This window comes from Leuciscus leuciscus (assembly GCF_965113295.1).
Source record: "Leuciscus leuciscus genome assembly, chromosome: 20".
Classification (NCBI taxonomy): Eukaryota; Metazoa; Chordata; class Actinopteri; order Cypriniformes; family Leuciscidae; genus Leuciscus; species Leuciscus leuciscus.
In genome coordinates, this window is record NC_138744.1 from 2,386,574 (window position 1) to 2,406,373 (window position 19,800).

The 19,800-nt window shown below is 41.5% G+C and overlaps 4 protein-coding genes across 4 annotated transcripts; all 4 read right to left on the reverse strand.

The window, feature by feature from the left end:
* On the reverse strand, positions 1-657 carry LOC309484592 (extracellular superoxide dismutase [Cu-Zn]-like; the record flags this gene model as incomplete). Its single annotated transcript, XM_082150916.1, has 1 exon — positions 1-657. The coding sequence occupies one exon, from the start codon at positions 655-657 to the stop codon at positions 1-3; it is 657 nt and encodes a 218-aa protein (XP_082007042.1).
* A 4,938-nt stretch (positions 658-5,595) lies between these two features.
* LOC309484593 (extracellular superoxide dismutase [Cu-Zn]-like) lies at positions 5,596-6,252 on the reverse strand (the record flags this gene model as incomplete). The annotated part of the gene is made up of 1 exon (XM_082150917.1): positions 5,596-6,252. One exon carries the CDS (start codon positions 6,250-6,252, stop codon positions 5,596-5,598), a length of 657 nt encoding a protein of 218 aa, XP_082007043.1.
* Positions 6,253-11,193: 4,941 nt separating this feature from the next.
* LOC309484594 (extracellular superoxide dismutase [Cu-Zn]-like) lies at positions 11,194-11,850 on the reverse strand (the record flags this gene model as incomplete). Its single annotated transcript, XM_082150918.1, has 1 exon — positions 11,194-11,850. One exon carries the CDS (start codon positions 11,848-11,850, stop codon positions 11,194-11,196), a length of 657 nt encoding a protein of 218 aa, XP_082007044.1.
* Positions 11,851-16,792: 4,942 nt separating this feature from the next.
* Positions 16,793-17,449, reverse strand: LOC309484595 (extracellular superoxide dismutase [Cu-Zn]-like; the record flags this gene model as incomplete). Its single annotated transcript, XM_082150919.1, has 1 exon — positions 16,793-17,449. One exon carries the CDS (start codon positions 17,447-17,449, stop codon positions 16,793-16,795), a length of 657 nt encoding a protein of 218 aa, XP_082007045.1.
* Positions 17,450-19,800: the final 2,351 nt, after the last annotated feature.

Here is a 19,800-nt window from a genome sequence, read left to right on the forward strand (position 1 = left end):
TCATCTGTGACTCCCTCCACATGGTTTCTTGGGGAACGGTCCGGTCTTCTCCCACAGACTTGGAGTAGTAATACCAATCACACCGAGAGCAATTATCTCTCCAGCATTCCCACTGAGTTTACTCTCCTCATCTGAACCCATTCCCAGATCATCCTCCTTCTCATGAACCACCACCGCACGTCCCAGAATGGAATAAGGCCCAAAGAGCTTGGCGTCTGGAAGCGTCAGGAACTGCCTTATAACTCCTCGCTCGGAAGCAAAGTTGCCCAGGTCTCCAGGATGATGAGGGTGGTCAACGCCGTTTGGATTATAATGAGGACCAACAGTGATGCAGCCTTGACTGAGGTCTCCATACTGATGGATGTGCATGGCACGCTCTTGACGATCGGTGGCAGGCAAACCACGGAGGTTGATTTTCACTTCTAAATCTCCATTGGGGAAGAGCTGCTTGAAGAGGATTTGCCCAAAGATCTTTGGCTGGTTACGTGGCAAATTGGGGCTGGGAGTTACTTCACAAGTGGCATAGATTGTGTTGTCGAACTCCACGACTTCCGGCTGTGGAGCTTCAGGCAAACAAGCTGGATATTTGGAGAACTCTCCTCCTTGTATATGCAGCGCCAGCAATATCAGAGGGAATATTAGGATGATTTTCTCCATGTTGATCTTTAAAGCCTACAATGAAGAGTGGATTCAGTCAAATCATGCCGTTTGGTTTAAGGATGTAATATTTTTGATAAAAGGTCAAAGCTTTGAGAATGGAAGTTGCATTAGGTAAAATAGCACAACCAGATTAGTTTGAAAACATTACATTCTTGCACTTAAGTATATTTTTTATAGCTTTATTTTCAATAATATGTACTTCTTTTTAAAGCATGCTAAAGTGTACTTTTTTCACAAGGACAGGTCAAATAAAAGACAAGATCTATACTTTTGCCTAAACTAACTTTTTTTTAGTTGTACTAAATCAAGTCAGTTGATGGAGAAAATGGAATGGAGAAAAAAACAAAACACAAGCCTAAAACAGCAAAGGTGCATTACCGTATAGCTGAAAAGTTGTCCTCAATCCGTGTGGAGCCTGAATAGTGCAGTCACAAAAACACTACAACGCTTAATCCGTGTGCAGTCCTGACCTGGGGTTGAGAGAATCACACTTTTGGCTGCTCTTTTAGGAACTCATGTTGAGCTACAAGTTAACCATGATAGTCTGTTAGTCACTAATTAAGTTCACCTGTGTTTCATTTAGCTCCCTTTGTTTGCCTGTTTATATATAGCACTCAGTTTGTTCAGTTCTTTGTCTTGCATTGCACAATGTGTTCTCCATTGTAGATTATCTCCATTGTTTTGTGTTTATTAAAAGAAGTACTGCTATGGATTCATCTTCACTTCATTTGGTGGCTCATTTGTGACTCATTAATTCTTAGTGTACAATTCCACTTGACGTTCATGCTTGACACCACTTCTCATAGCAGATATTCATCTCACATAAGTGAATAGCTGACAGTTCTTCTTTTTCATGAAGCCATTTCTACAGACTCTGATGTACCAAGCCTGACAAGCCTATATTACACATACAATTGGACTGCTATTTAATTGTCTTTGAAGGCAGAAGTAAACATTTCTGAGGGAATGATTCTTCTATGGCATCGATGTTAAAATCCCCTTTTAGTAGATTGAATGCATGCAGGTAAGGTGGGACGCTTTTTGTTAAACGTGTCATTTAGATATACAGTACCTAGATGTTTTTTTCTTTTTATTACTTTTGTTAACTTTAAGGTCCGACTTTAATATTTCATTTTGAATACAGTTGATATGTGTTATTTGCAAGGTATATACCAATAAACATTTTGAGACCATGCACTCCAGACAAATTTCTTTTCAGGTAATGTGACCCATCCCTAATTTATCAAAAAATGATCCTGGATCTTAAAAACACATGATTTATTAACTCATCACACAAACATATTCCACAGCATATTTAACAGACCCAAAAGCACATAGATAGGCTATGATGAGTAATACTCATCAGTTCACTCAATGCATGTGTAAAGTTCAAAACAACTAGAACATATCTCATGTTGACATGAAATTGGATGAAATTTGAATATCAGATATCTTAATGAACTCTACAACATATTACAAATGGAACTACAACACATGCAACAACAAATAGGCTAACAAAAATTCAATAAGAGGAACATTTAAAATGGTAACCTTATTGTAAAACTTTTTTTCTGTCTGTTTTCTCTAAACACTGTAAATCAACTTAAATTGTGTCCATATTTTAAAGAATTATATAGCGGCATCTACATTTTAATAATAATAATAATAATTTGTTACATTTATATAGTGCTTTTCTGGGTCCTCAAAGCGCTTTACAAGGAAGGGGGAATATCCTCAACCACCACCAATGTGCAGCATCCACCTGGATGATGCGACGGCAGCCATATTGGGCCAGAACGCCCACCACACACACCAGCTTAATGGTGGACAGAAGACAGTGATGAAGCCAATCAGTACATGGGGATGATTAGGAGGCCATGATGGACAGAGGCCAAGGGGCAAATTTGTCCAGGATGCCGGGGTTACACCCCTACTCTTTTTCAAAGGACATCCTGGGATTTTTAATGACCACAGAGAGTCAGGACCTCGGTTTAACGTCTCATTGGAAGGATGGTGCTCTTTGACAGTATAGTGTCCCGATCACTACACTGGGGCGTTAGGTCCCACATAGACCAAGGGTGAGCACCCCCTGCTGGCCTCACTAACACCTCTTCCAGCAGCAACGTGGTTTTCTCAGGTCGTCTCCCATCCAGGTGCTGACCAGGCTTGCTAACCTCTTACAATGACAAAGGTGTAGGTTGATGACACATAAGCGGAATTATGGAACTTGTCGTCATGCCGAAGGATCTAATAATGTTTATGGATGAGTGAATACATTGATGTTTTTAACATGACTGTGGTATGAAGCAGGTCGCGATTGCTAATGAGAGACAGATATCAGCGCCACATGCGAGTCCCGCGGACATGAAGGATTAAGGACATTTCAATCTACCGATCTACCCGCAAGTGCTGAATTAATACTCACACATACCCCTTTTCCACCAGCATGAACCGGGTGCCAGTTCAGAGCCAGAGCTATTGCCAGTCCGGAGTTGGTTCGACTGACGAGCTCTCTAAGATCCGGTTTGCCTTTCCACAAGGCCAGAGAGGTAGCCTGGAAATCCAGACCTAAATATAAAAGATTAATGGTCTGGCGTCGACTAATGAAACTCGGCCAGCTCGAGGGGTGGCACCAAGCATGCATTTGAAGATCTCACTGCACGCAATTGGATAACACTACGACCAATCACAACAATAAACCCCATACGCTTAGCTACCAGCGGAGCTAACTGGTAGATTAGACTCTTACCGTATCCGGTCGGCAAAACAGCAAAAACGTCCTTCTTGCAAAGGAACGACTCGAGCGGCGTCTTCTGTTCCTGTTTTAGATAAAAAGCCAAGTCTAACTCGTTCATTGTAGCGGCCAAAGCCGTTTCAAACAACTGCTGTTCATCCATAGCCATCTTGCAATGTTTACTAATGACTTCGACGTCACAGTGCTGTCGTCTTCTGTTTAGCTCGCCTCTGGCCCGCCTATATCAGATAACCCCATGTGACTGGTGCAGCTCAGATCGAGGGGCATATTTAATGAGCATCATTACTCAACACCAGAGTAACTCGCTGAGCAAATTCAACTTGTGCTCTCGCAAGAATTCTGGATTACCAAGGTACCAGAGAGCCACCACAGAGCCAGATCTTACGTCACTGTATACATCTCATGTTGCCCAGCAACGCTAGCGTGGCAGCGCCAAACACAAACACGCCAGGCTTGTTCGAGATGGTTCGGCTTCTCGCAGACCGATCGGCTCATGACATCAAAGCACTGCGAAAGCGATCCAAAAGCACAAGGAGTCGTATGCTCTCCAAACACTCCCGCAGCTCCGGTCGGTCCGTGCCGCTCCGATGCATCTCGAACGAGCCTTCCATCAACAATGGAGGTCGTTGCGTTACTATTGATGCTCATGGCTTTGCGAACCTACATCGGCATCCAAACACGGCGAATCCAACGTGTTCGTGCAGCTCGCCGTAACTTGCATAGACGGAGATTACAATCAAGCTGCTATTAGCTCGATTAGCTGCTATTTGAAAAATGGCGGTCACAAGTTTCTGTTCGTCTTGTTGGTCACGGTAACCCCGCCCCCAGCCCCTGACGCAAGCGGTTCTTACTTCTAGACCAGCAATGTTTTTTGGTGCTACTTAAGAACCACTTTTCCTGGTTCAGAGCTGGTGCTTTGGGTGTCGAAAAACAAAGAACCGATTTGAAACTAGGCTCTAGCTCCGAACCGGCACCAGCACTGCCTTGGTGGGAAAGGGTTAACAAGTCAGTTTATTTGGCGAATTAAACTTGTGAGGTAACGCAGCACTGTTTCACTTGGTCTATCACACTAAACTGCATTTGAGTGTGTTGAAAGTTATAATGTTATTCTGTGTTTGTTTGTCTGTATGAGACTAGCAGTAAGCTAGATGAACATTAGAATAACATACTGATCATATTCTAACATTTCATCATGTTGAGCTATATAACATTGATTAGTTTTATGTACATTTGCTCACCTGTCTAATAAAGTACATGCAAGACGTCTCGGTCGAGTCGAAGTTTGTCACGGACGTGGAGCTCTCGGCATCTCCAAAACACCACACCGATATTGATCCTCGTTTTAGTTCTCCTTTTGTCCCAAAGTCTACTTGCCATGGTCCATAATGTTTGAACGAAACAACTCCATGAGCGTGCCGCTAGACGTAACGCAGTTGTCGCCATGGTTACTATGGCAGTACGAGCGGAAACCAGTGATAACGCGGATATTACGTCATTATTTAAAATTGGAATTTCTCTGAAATTAAAAATCTTTGGGAACTTTTGGGATACTGAAAGTACACAACTACAGGAAATATATATATATCACACTTTGCAAGTGATTTTTGGTTATTTTATTACAAAAATCGTACATATTGTAGCTTTAAACACCTTACAAGAAAACCAACACGTTTTTAAATCTTTTTTTTTTGCATTTTGATTCCGTGTTAACTGTAGCAACAAACTGTCAGAATAATATACCCATTTGTTGACATTTAGCGAGAAACCTTATAATTTAGAAAATAAAATCTTATGTCTACCTTCAACAATAAGGGTGTCCTCCCTTGAGATGTAGCCACACCCTCCAGTGTCATATTGCATCAACCAAAACCATTTTATCATTTAAAGAAATAGTGTATCTTTAATTAAAGGCCATTGTCATGCTCTTAAAGGGTTAACCCATTGAGCACAGTAAATCAAACTAAACGGCCCACTTCGCCTGCATTCACCCTACATTTATTTTTAAGAGTGCATTTACTATTGGAAGCTATGGCCAAAAAGCCTCTGAAAAGAGCAAGAAAAAAAAACATGGGAATGTTCAGGTTATGAAATATACTTTAATGTAGGACACATACAAAGAATACACAAGGAAAATCATGATTATCCTATTTGAGTCTGCCCTCCCACCATATCCGACTCCCTCATCTGTGACTCCCTCCACATGGTTTCTTGGGGAACGGTCCGGTCTTCTCCCACAGACTTGGAGTAGTAATACCAATCACACCGAGAGCAATTATCTCTCCAGCATTCCCACTGAGTTTACTCTCCTCATCTGAACCCATTCCCAGATCATCCTCCTTCTCATGAACCACCACCGCACGTCCCAGAATGGAATAAGGCCCAAAGAGCTTGGCGTCTGGAAGCGTCAGGAACTGCCTTATAACTCCTCGCTCGGAAGCAAAGTTGCCCAGGTCTCCAGGATGATGAGGGTGGTCAACGCCGTTTGGATTATAATGAGGACCAACAGTGATGCAGCCTTGACTGAGGTCTCCATACTGATGGATGTGCATGGCACGCTCTTGACGATCGGTGGCAGGCAAACCACGGAGGTTGATTTTCACTTCTAAATCTCCATTGGGGAAGAGCTGCTTGAAGAGGATTTGCCCAAAGATCTTTGGCTGGTTACGTGGCAAATTGGGGCTGGGAGTTACTTCACAAGTGGCATAGATTGTGTTGTCGAACTCCACGACTTCCGGCTGTGGAGCTTCAGGCAAACAAGCTGGATATTTGGAGAACTCTCCTCCTTGTATATGCAGCGCCAGCAATATCAGAGGGAATATTAGGATGATTTTCTCCATGTTGATCTTTAAAGCCTACAATGAAGAGTGGATTCAGTCAAATCATGCCGTTTGGTTTAAGGATGTAATATTTTTGATAAAAGGTCAAAGCTTTGAGAATGGAAGTTGCATTAGGTAAAATAGCACAACCAGATTAGTTTGAAAACATTACATTCTTGCACTTAAGTATATTTTTTATAGCTTTATTTTCAATAATATGTACTTCTTTTTAAAGCATGCTAAAGTGTACTTTTTTCACAAGGACAGGTCAAATAAAAGACAAGATCTATACTTTTGCCTAAACTAACTTTTTTTTTAGTTGTACTAAATCAAGTCAGTTGATGGAGAAAATGGAATGGAGAAAAAAACAAAACACAAGCCTAAAACAGCAAAGGTGCATTACCGTATAGCTGAAAAGTTGTCCTCAATCCGTGTGGAGCCTGAATAGTGCAGTCACAAAAACACTACAACGCTTAATCCGTGTGCAGTCCTGACCTGGGGTTGAGAGAATCACACTTTTGGCTGCTCTTTTAGGAACTCATGTTGAGCTACAAGTTAACCATGATAGTCTGTTAGTCACTAATTAAGTTCACCTGTGTTTCATTTAGCTCCCTTTGTTTGCCTGTTTATATATAGCACTCAGTTTGTTCAGTTCTTTGTCTTGCATTGCACAATGTGTTCTCCATTGTAGATTATCTCCATTGTTTTGTGTTTATTAAAAGAAGTACTGCTATGGATTCATCTTCACTTCATTTGGTGGCTCATTTGTGACTCATTAATTCTTAGTGTACAATTCCACTTGACGTTCATGCTTGACACCACTTCTCATAGCAGATATTCATCTCACATAAGTGAATAGCTGACAGTTCTTCTTTTTCATGAAGCCATTTCTACAGACTCTGATGTACCAAGCCTGACAAGCCTATATTACACATACAATTGGACTGCTATTTAATTGTCTTTGAAGGCAGAAGTAAACATTTCTGAGGGAATGATTCTTCTATGGCATCGATGTTAAAATCCCCTTTTAGTAGATTGAATGCATGCAGGTAAGGTGGGACGCTTTTTGTTAAACGTGTCATTTAGATATACAGTACCTAGATGTTTTTTTCTTTTTATTACTTTTGTTAACTTTAAGGTCCGACTTTAATATTTCATTTTGAATACAGTTGATATGTGTTATTTGCAAGGTATATACCAATAAACATTTTGAGACCATGCACTCCAGACAAATTTCTTTTCAGGTAATGTGACCCATCCCTAATTTATCAAAAAATGATCCTGGATCTTAAAAACACATGATTTATTAACTCATCACACAAACATATTCCACAGCATATTTAACAGACCCAAAAGCACATAGATAGGCTATGATGAGTAATACTCATCAGTTCACTCAATGCATGTGTAAAGTTCAAAACAACTAGAACATATCTCATGTTGACATGAAATTGGATGAAATTTGAATATCAGATATCTTAATGAACTCTACAACATATTACAAATGGAACTACAACACATGCAACAACAAATAGGCTAACAAAAATTCAATAAGAGGAACATTTAAAATGGTAACCTTATTGTAAAACTTTTTTTCTGTCTGTTTTCTCTAAACACTGTAAATCAACTTAAATTGTGTCCATATTTTAAAGAATTATATAGCGGCATCTACATTTTAATAATAATAATAATAATTTGTTACATTTATATAGTGCTTTTCTGGGTCCTCAAAGCGCTTTACAAGGAAGGGGGAATATCCTCAACCACCACCAATGTGCAGCATCCACCTGGATGATGCGACGGCAGCCATATTGGGCCAGAACGCCCACCACACACACCAGCTTAATGGTGGACAGAAGACAGTGATGAAGCCAATCAGTACATGGGGATGATTAGGAGGCCATGATGGACAGAGGCCAAGGGGCAAATTTGTCCAGGATGCCGGGGTTACACCCCTACTCTTTTTCAAAGGACATCCTGGGATTTTTAATGACCACAGAGAGTCAGGACCTCGGTTTAACGTCTCATTGGAAGGATGGTGCTCTTTGACAGTATAGTGTCCCGATCACTACACTGGGGCGTTAGGTCCCACATAGACCAAGGGTGAGCACCCCCTGCTGGCCTCACTAACACCTCTTCCAGCAGCAACGTGGTTTTCTCAGGTCGTCTCCCATCCAGGTGCTGACCAGGCTTGCTAACCTCTTACAATGACAAAGGTGTAGGTTGATGACACATAAGCGGAATTATGGAACTTGTCGTCATGCCGAAGGATCTAATAATGTTTATGGATGAGTGAATACATTGATGTTTTTAACATGACTGTGGTATGAAGCAGGTCGCGATTGCTAATGAGAGACAGATATCAGCGCCACATGCGAGTCCCGCGGACATGAAGGATTAAGGACATTTCAATCTACCGATCTACCCGCAAGTGCTGAATTAATACTCACACATACCCCTTTTCCACCAGCATGAACCGGGTGCCAGTTCAGAGCCAGAGCTATTGCCAGTCCGGAGTTGGTTCGACTGACGAGCTCTCTAAGATCCGGTTTGCCTTTCCACAAGGCCAGAGAGGTAGCCTGGAAATCCAGACCTAAATATAAAAGATTAATGGTCTGGCGTCGACTAATGAAACTCGGCCAGCTCGAGGGGTGGCACCAAGCATGCATTTGAAGATCTCACTGCACGCAATTGGATAACACTACGACCAATCACAACAATAAACCCCATACGCTTAGCTACCAGCGGAGCTAACTGGTAGATTAGACTCTTACCGTATCCGGTCGGCAAAACAGCAAAAACGTCCTTCTTGCAAAGGAACGACTCGAGCGGCGTCTTCTGTTCCTGTTTTAGATAAAAAGCCAAGTCTAACTCGTTCATTGTAGCGGCCAAAGCCGTTTCAAACAACTGCTGTTCATCCATAGCCATCTTGCAATGTTTACTAATGACTTCGACGTCACAGTGCTGTCGTCTTCTGTTTAGCTCGCCTCTGGCCCGCCTATATCAGATAACCCCATGTGACTGGTGCAGCTCAGATCGAGGGGCATATTTAATGAGCATCATTACTCAACACCAGAGTAACTCGCTGAGCAAATTCAACTTGTGCTCTCGCAAGAATTCTGGATTACCAAGGTACCAGAGAGCCACCACAGAGCCAGATCTTACGTCACTGTATACATCTCATGTTGCCCAGCAACGCTAGCGTGGCAGCGCCAAACACAAACACGCCAGGCTTGTTCGAGATGGTTCGGCTTCTCGCAGACCGATCGGCTCATGACATCAAAGCACTGCGAAAGCGATCCAAAAGCACAAGGAGTCGTATGCTCTCCAAACACTCCCGCAGCTCCGGTCGGTCCGTGCCGCTCCGATGCATCTCGAACGAGCCTTCCATCAACAATGGAGGTCGTTGCGTTACTATTGATGCTCATGGCTTTGCGAACCTACATCGGCATCCAAACACGGCGAATCCAACGTGTTCGTGCAGCTCGCCGTAACTTGCATAGACGGAGATTACAATCAAGCTGCTATTAGCTCGATTAGCTGCTATTTGAAAAATGGCGGTCACAAGTTTCTGTTCGTCTTGTTGGTCACGGTAACCCCGCCCCCAGCCCCTGACGCAAGCGGTTCTTACTTCTAGACCAGCAATGTTTTTTGGTGCTACTTAAGAACCACTTTTCCTGGTTCAGAGCTGGTGCTTTGGGTGTCGAAAAACAAAGAACCGATTTGAAACTAGGCTCTAGCTCCGAACCAGCACCAGCACTGCCTTGGTGGGAAAGGGTTAACAAGTCAGTTTATTTGGCGAATTAAACTTGTGAGGTAACGCAGCACTGTTTCACTTGGTCTATCACACTAAACTGCATTTGAGTGTGTTGAAAGTTATAATGTTATTCTATGTGTTTGTTTGTCTGTATGAGACTAGCAGTAAGCTAGATGAACATTAGAATAACATACTGATCATATTCTAACATTTCATCATGTTGAGCTATATAACATTGATTAGTTTTATGTACATTTGCTCACCTGTCTAATAAAGTACATGCAAGACGTCTCGGTCGAGTCGAAGTTTGTCACGGACGTGGAGCTCTCGGCATCTCCAAAACACCACACCGATATTGATCCTCGTTTTAGTTCTCCTTTTGTCCCAAAGTCTACTTGCCATGGTCCATAATGTTTGAACGAAACAACTCCATGAGCGTGCCGCTAGACGTAACGCAGTTGTCGCCATGGTTACTATGGCAGTACGAGCGGAAACCAGTGATAACGCGGATATTACGTCATTATTTAAAATTGGAATTTCTCTGAAATTAAAAATCTTTGGGAACTTTTGGGATACTGAAAGTACACAACTACAGGAAATATATATATATCACACTTTGCAAGTGATTTTTGGTTATTTTATTACAAAAATCGTACATATTGTAGCTTTAAACACCTTACAAGAAAACCAACACGTTTTTAAATCTTTTTTTTTTGCATTTTGATTCCGTGTTAACTGTAGCAACAAACTGTCAGAATAATATACCCATTTGTTGACATTTAGCGAGAAACCTTATAATTTAGAAAATAAAATCTTATGTCTACCTTCAACAATAAGGGTGTCCTCCCTTGAGATGTAGCCACACCCTCCAGTGTCATATTGCATCAACCAAAACCATTTTATCATTTAAAGAAATAGTGTATCTTTAATTAAAGGCCATTGTCATGCTCTTAAAGGGTTAACCCATTGAGCACAGTAAATCAAACTAAACGGCCCACTTCGCCTGCATTCACCCTACATTTATTTTTAAGAGTGCATTTACTATTGGAAGCTATGGCCAAAAAGCCTCTGAAAAGAGCAAGAAAAAAAAACATGGGAATGTTCAGGTTATGAAATATACTTTAATGTAGGACACATACAAAGAATACACAAGGAAAATCATGATTATCCTATTTGAGTCTGCCCTCCCACCATATCCGACTCCCTCATCTGTGACTCCCTCCACATGGTTTCTTGGGGAACGGTCCGGTCTTCTCCCACAGACTTGGAGTAGTAATACCAATCACACCGAGAGCAATTATCTCTCCAGCATTCCCACTGAGTTTACTCTCCTCATCTGAACCCATTCCCAGATCATCCTCCTTCTCATGAACCACCACCGCACGTCCCAGAATGGAATAAGGCCCAAAGAGCTTGGCGTCTGGAAGCGTCAGGAACTGCCTTATAACTCCTCGCTCGGAAGCAAAGTTGCCCAGGTCTCCAGGATGATGAGGGTGGTCAACGCCGTTTGGATTATAATGAGGACCAACAGTGATGCAGCCTTGACTGAGGTCTCCATACTGATGGATGTGCATGGCACGCTCTTGACGATCGGTGGCAGGCAAACCACGGAGGTTGATTTTCACTTCTAAATCTCCATTGGGGAAGAGCTGCTTGAAGAGGATTTGCCCAAAGATCTTTGGCTGGTTACGTGGCAAATTGGGGCTGGGAGTTACTTCACAAGTGGCATAGATTGTGTTGTCGAACTCCACGACTTCCGGCTGTGGAGCTTCAGGCAAACAAGCTGGATATTTGGAGAACTCTCCTCCTTGTATATGCAGCGCCAGCAATATCAGAGGGAATATTAGGATGATTTTCTCCATGTTGATCTTTAAAGCCTACAATGAAGAGTGGATTCAGTCAAATCATGCCGTTTGGTTTAAGGATGTAATATTTTTGATAAAAGGTCAAAGCTTTGAGAATGGAAGTTGCATTAGGTAAAATAGCACAACCAGATTAGTTTGAAAACATTACATTCTTGCACTTAAGTATATTTTTTATAGCTTTATTTTCAATAATATGTACTTCTTTTTAAAGCATGCTAAAGTGTACTTTTTTCACAAGGACAGGTCAAATAAAAGACAAGATCTATACTTTTGCCTAAACTAACTTTTTTTTAGTTGTACTAAATCAAGTCAGTTGATGGAGAAAATGGAATGGAGAAAAAAACAAAACACAAGCCTAAAACAGCAAAGGTGCATTACCGTATAGCTGAAAAGTTGTCCTCAATCCGTGTGGAGCCTGAATAGTGCAGTCACAAAAACACTACAACGCTTAATCCGTGTGCAGTCCTGACCTGGGGTTGAGAGAATCACACTTTTGGCTGCTCTTTTAGGAACTCATGTTGAGCTACAAGTTAACCATGATAGTCTGTTAGTCACTAATTAAGTTCACCTGTGTTTCATTTAGCTCCCTTTGTTTGCCTGTTTATATATAGCACTCAGTTTGTTCAGTTCTTTGTCTTGCATTGCACAATGTGTTCTCCATTGTAGATTATCTCCATTGTTTTGTGTTTATTAAAAGAAGTACTGCTATGGATTCATCTTCACTTCATTTGGTGGCTCATTTGTGACTCATTAATTCTTAGTGTACAATTCCACTTGACGTTCATGCTTGACACCACTTCTCATAGCAGATATTCATCTCACATAAGTGAATAGCTGACAGTTCTTCTTTTTCATGAAGCCATTTCTACAGACTCTGATGTACCAAGCCTGACAAGCCTATATTACACATACAATTGGACTGCTATTTAATTGTCTTTGAAGGCAGAAGTAAACATTTCTGAGGGAATGATTCTTCTATGGCATCGATGTTAAAATCCCCTTTTAGTAGATTGAATGCATGCAGGTAAGGTGGGACGCTTTTTGTTAAACGTGTCATTTAGATATACAGTACCTAGATGTTTTTTTCTTTTTATTACTTTTGTTAACTTTAAGGTCCGACTTTAATATTTCATTTTGAATACAGTTGATATGTGTTATTTGCAAGGTATATACCAATAAACATTTTGAGACCATGCACTCCAGACAAATTTCTTTTCAGGTAATGTGACCCATCCCTAATTTATCAAAAAATGATCCTGGATCTTAAAAACACATGATTTATTAACTCATCACACAAACATATTCCACAGCATATTTAACAGACCCAAAAGCACATAGATAGGCTATGATGAGTAATACTCATCAGTTCACTCAATGCATGTGTAAAGTTCAAAACAACTAGAACATATCTCATGTTGACATGAAATTGGATGAAATTTGAATATCAGATATCTTAATGAACTCTACAACATATTACAAATGGAACTACAACACATGCAACAACAAATAGGCTAACAAAAATTCAATAAGAGGAACATTTAAAATGGTAACCTTATTGTAAAACTTTTTTTCTGTCTGTTTTCTCTAAACACTGTAAATCAACTTAAATTGTGTCCATATTTTAAAGAATTATATAGCGGCATCTACATTTTAATAATAATAATAATAATTTGTTACATTTATATAGTGCTTTTCTGGGTCCTCAAAGCGCTTTACAAGGAAGGGGGAATATCCTCAACCACCACCAATGTGCAGCATCCACCTGGATGATGCGACGGCAGCCATATTGGGCCAGAACGCCCACCACACACACCAGCTTAATGGTGGACAGAAGACAGTGATGAAGCCAATCAGTACATGGGGATGATTAGGAGGCCATGATGGACAGAGGCCAAGGGGCAAATTTGTCCAGGATGCCGGGGTTACACCCCTACTCTTTTTCAAAGGACATCCTGGGATTTTTAATGACCACAGAGAGTCAGGACCTCGGTTTAACGTCTCATTGGAAGGATGGTGCTCTTTGACAGTATAGTGTCCCGATCACTACACTGGGGCGTTAGGTCCCACATAGACCAAGGGTGAGCACCCCCTGCTGGCCTCACTAACACCTCTTCCAGCAGCAACGTGGTTTTCTCAGGTCGTCTCCCATCCAGGTGCTGACCAGGCTTGCTAACCTCTTACAATGACAAAGGTGTAGGTTGATGACACATAAGCGGAATTATGGAACTTGTCGTCATGCCGAAGGATCTAATAATGTTTATGGATGAGTGAATACATTGATGTTTTTAACATGACTGTGGTATGAAGCAGGTCGCGATTGCTAATGAGAGACAGATATCAGCGCCACATGCGAGTCCCGCGGACATGAAGGATTAAGGACATTTCAATCTACCGATCTACCCGCAAGTGCTGAATTAATACTCACACATACCCCTTTTCCACCAGCATGAACCGGGTGCCAGTTCAGAGCCAGAGCTATTGCCAGTCCGGAGTTGGTTCGACTGACGAGCTCTCTAAGATCCGGTTTGCCTTTCCACAAGGCCAGAGAGGTAGCCTGGAAATCCAGACCTAAATATAAAAGATTAATGGTCTGGCGTCGACTAATGAAACTCGGCCAGCTCGAGGGGTGGCACCAAGCATGCATTTGAAGATCTCACTGCACGCAATTGGATAACACTACGACCAATCACAACAATAAACCCCATACGCTTAGCTACCAGCGGAGCTAACTGGTAGATTAGACTCTTACCGTATCCGGTCGGCAAAACAGCAAAAACGTCCTTCTTGCAAAGGAACGACTCGAGCGGCGTCTTCTGTTCCTGTTTTAGATAAAAAGCCAAGTCTAACTCGTTCATTGTAGCGGCCAAAGCCGTTTCAAACAACTGCTGTTCATCCATAGCCATCTTGCAATGTTTACTAATGACTTCGACGTCACAGTGCTGTCGTCTTCTGTTTAGCTCGCCTCTGGCCCGCCTATATCAGATAACCCCATGTGACTGGTGCAGCTCAGATCGAGGGGCATATTTAATGAGCATCATTACTCAACACCAGAGTAACTCGCTGAGCAAATTCAACTTGTGCTCTCGCAAGAATTCTGGATTACCAAGGTACCAGAGAGCCACCACAGAGCCAGATCTTACGTCACTGTATACATCTCATGTTGCCCAGCAACGCTAGCGTGGCAGCGCCAAACACAAACACGCCAGGCTTGTTCGAGATGGTTCGGCTTCTCGCAGACCGATCGGCTCATGACATCAAAGCACTGCGAAAGCGATCCAAAAGCACAAGGAGTCGTATGCTCTCCAAACACTCCCGCAGCTCCGGTCGGTCCGTGCCGCTCCGATGCATCTCGAACGAGCCTTCCATCAACAATGGAGGTCGTTGCGTTACTATTGATGCTCATGGCTTTGCGAACCTACATCGGCATCCAAACACGGCGAATCCAACGTGTTCGTGCAGCTCGCCGTAACTTGCATAGACGGAGATTACAATCAAGCTGCTATTAGCTCGATTAGCTGCTATTTGAAAAATGGCGGTCACAAGTTTCTGTTCGTCTTGTTGGTCACGGTAACCCCGCCCCCAGCCCCTGACGCAAGCGGTTCTTACTTCTAGACCAGCAATGTTTTTTGGTGCTACTTAAGAACCACTTTTCCTGGTTCAGAGCTGGTGCTTTGGGTGTCGAAAAACAAAGAACCGATTTGAAACTAGGCTCTAGCTCCGAACCGGCACCAGCACTGCCTTGGTGGGAAAGGGTTAACAAGTCAGTTTATTTGGCGAATTAAACTTGTGAGGTAACGCAGCACTGTTTCACTTGGTCTATCACACTAAACTGCATTTGAGTGTGTTGAAAGTTATAATGTTATTCTATGTGTTTGTTTGTCTGTATGAGACTAGCAGTAAGCTAGATGAACATTAGAATAACATACTGATCATATTCTAACATTTCATCATGTTGAGCTATATAACATTGATTAGTTTTATGTACATTTGCTCACCTGTCTAATAAAGTACATGCAAGACGTCTCGGTCGAGTCGAAGTTTGTCACGGACGTGGAGCTCTCGGCATCTCCAAAACACCACACCGATATTGATCCTCGTTTTAGTTCTCCTTTTGTCCCAAAGTCTACTTGCCATGGTCCATAATGTTTGAACGAAACAACTCCATGAGCGTGCCGCTAGACGTAACGCAGTTGTCGCCATGGTTACTATGGCAGTACGAGCGGAAACCAGTGATAACGCGGATATTACGTCATTATTTAAAATTGGAATTTCTCTGAAATTAAAAATCTTTGGGAACTTTTGGGATACTGAAAGTACACAACTACAGGAAATATATATATATATCACACTTTGCAAGTGATTTTTGGTTATTTTATTACAAAAATCGTACATATTGTAGCTTTAAACACCTTACAAGAAAACCAACACGTTTTTAAATCTTTTTTTTTTGCATTTTGATTCCGTGTTAACTGTAGCAACAAACTGTCAGAATAATATACCCATTTGTTGACATTTAGCGAGAAACCTTATAATTTAGAAAATAAAATCTTATGTCTACCTTCAACAATAAGGGTGTCCTCCCTTGAGATGTAGCCACACCCTCCAGTGTCATATTGCTTCAACCAAAACCATTTTATCATTTAAAGAAATAGTGTATCTTTAATTAAAGGCCATTGTCATGCTCTTAAAGGGTTAACCCATTGAGCACAGTAAATCAAACTAAACGGCCCACTTCGCCTGCATTTACCCTACATTTATTTTTAAGAGTGCATATACTATTGGAAGCTATGGCCAAAAAGCCTCTGAAAAGAGCAAGAAAAAAAAACATGGGAATGTTCAGGTTATGAAATATACTTTAATGTAGGACACATACAAAGAATACACAAGGAAAATCATGATTATCCTATTTGAGTCTGCCCTCCCACCATATCCGACTCCCTCATCTGTGACTCCCTCCACATGGTTTCTTGGGGAACGGTCCGGTCTTCTCCCACAGACTTGGAGTAGTAATACCAATCACACCGAGAGCAATTATCTCTCCAGCATTCCCACTGAGTTTACTCTCCTCATCTGAACCCATTCCCAGATCATCCTCCTTCTCATGAACCACCACCGCACGTCCCAGAATGGAATAAGGCCCAAAGAGCTTGGCGTCTGGAAGCGTCAGGAACTGCCTTATAACTCCTCGCTCGGAAGCAAAGTTGCCCAGGTCTCCAGGATGATGAGGGTGGTCAACGCCGTTTGGATTATAATGAGGACCAACAGTGATGCAGCCTTGACTGAGGTCTCCATACTGATGGATGTGCATGGCACGCTCTTGACGATCGGTGGCAGGCAAACCACGGAGGTTGATTTTCACTTCTAAATCTCCATTGGGGAAGAGCTGCTTGAAGAGGATTTGCCCAAAGATCTTTGGCTGGTTATGTGGCAAATTGGGGCTGGGAGTTACTTCACAAGTGGCATAGATTGTGTTGTCGAACTCCACGACTTCCGGCTGTGGAGCTTCAGGCAAACAAGCTGGATATTTGGAGAACTCTCCTCCTTGTATATGCAGCGCCAGCAATATCAGAGGGAATATTAGGATGATTTTCTCCATGTTGATCTTTAAAGCCTACAATGAAGAGTGGATTCAGTCAAATCATGCCGTTTGGTTTAAGGATGTAATATTTTTGATAAAAGGTCAAAGCTTTGAGAATGGAAGTTGCATTAGGTAAAATAGCACAACCAGATTAGTTTGAAAACATTACATTCTTGCACTTAAGTATATTTTTTATAGCTTTATTTTCAATAATATGTACTTCTTTTTAAAGCATGCTAAAGTGTACTTTTTTCACAAGGACAGGTCAAATAAAAGACAAGATCTATACTTTTGCCTAAACTAACTTTTTTTTAGTTGTACTAAATCAAGTCAGTTGATGGAGAAAATGGAATGGAGAAAAAAACAAAACACAAGCCTAAAACAGCAAAGGTGCATTACCGTATAGCTGAAAAGTTGTCCTCAATCCGTGTGGAGCCTGAATAGTGCAGTCACAAAAACACTACAACGCTTAATCCGTGTGCAGTCCTGACCTGGGGTTGAGAGAATCACACTTTTGGCTGCTCTTTTAGGAACTCATGTTGAGCTACAAGTTAACCATGATAGTCTGTTAGTCACTAATTAAGTTCACCTGTGTTTCATTTAGCTCCCTTTGTTTGCCTGTTTATATATAGCACTCAGTTTGTTCAGTTCTTTGTCTTGCATTGCACAATGTGTTCTCCATTGTAGATTATCTCCATTGTTTTGTGTTTATTAAAAGAAGTACTGCTATGGATTCATCTTCACTTCATTTGGTGGCTCATTTGTGACTCATTAATTCTTAGTGTACAATTCCACTTGACGTTCATGCTTGACACCACTTCTCATAGCAGATATTCATCTCACATAAGTGAATAGCTGACAGTTCTTCTTTTTCATGAAGCCATTTCTACAGACTCTGATGTACCAAGCCTGACAAGCCTATATTACACATACAATTGGACTGCTATTTAATTGTCTTTGAAGGCAGAAGTAAACATTTCTGAGGGAATGATTCTTCTATGGCATCGATGTTAAAATCCCCTTTTAGTAGATTGAATGCATGCAGGTAAGGTGGGACGCTTTTTGTTAAACGTGTCATTTAGATATACAGTACCTAGATGTTTTTTTCTTTTTATTACTTTTGTTAACTTTAAGGTCCGACTTTAATATTTCATTTTGAATACAGTTGATATGTGTTATTTGCAAGGTATATACCAATAAACATTTTGAGACCATGCACTCCAGACAAATTTCTTTTCAGGTAATGTGACCCATCCCTAATTTATCAAAAAATGATCCTGGATCTTAAAAACACATGATTTATTAACTCATCACACAAACATATTCCACAGCATATTTAACAGACCCAAAAGCACATAGATAGGCTATGATGAGTAATACTCATCAGTTCACTCAATGCATGTGTAAAGTTCAAAACAACTAGAACATATCTCATGTTGACATGAAATTGGATGAAATTTGAATATCAGATATCTTAATGAACTCTACAACATATTACAAATGGAACTACAACACATGCAACAACAAATAGGCTAACAAAAATTCAATAAGAGGAACATTTAAAATGGTAACCTTATTGTAAAACTTTTTTTCTGTTTGTTTTCTCTAAACACTGTAAATCAACTTAAATTGTGTCCATATTTTAAAGAATTATATAGCGGCATCTACATTTTAATAATAATAATAATAATTTGTTACATTTATATAGTGCTTTTCTGGGTCCTCAAAGCGCTTTACAAGGAAGGGGGAATATCCTCAACCACCACCAATGTGCAGCATCCACCTGGATGATGCGACGGCAGCCATATTGGGCCAGAACGCCCACCACACACACCAGCTTAATGGTGGACAGAAGACAGTGATGAAGCCAATCAGTACATGGGGATGATTAGGAGGCCATGATGGACAGAGGCCAAGGGGCAAATTTGTCCAGGATGCCGGGGTTACACCCCTACTCTTTTTCAAAGGACATCCTGGGATTTTTAATGACCACAGAGAGTCAGGACCTCGGTTTAACGTCTCATTGGAAGGATGGTGCTCTTTGACAGTATAGTGTCCCGATCACTACACTGGGGCGTTAGGTCCCACATAGACCAAGGGTGAGCACCCCCTGCTGGCCTCACTAACACCTCTTCCAGCAGCAACGTGGTTTTCTCAGGTCGTCTCCCATCCAGGTGCTGACCAGGCTTGCTAACCTCTTACAATGACAAAGGTGTAGGTTGATGACACATAAGCGGAATTATGGAACTTGTCGTCATGCCGAAGGATCTAATAATGTTTATGGATGAGTGAATACATTGATGTTTTTAACATGACTGTGGTATGAAGCAGGTCGCGATTGCTAATGAGAGACAGATATCAGCGCCACA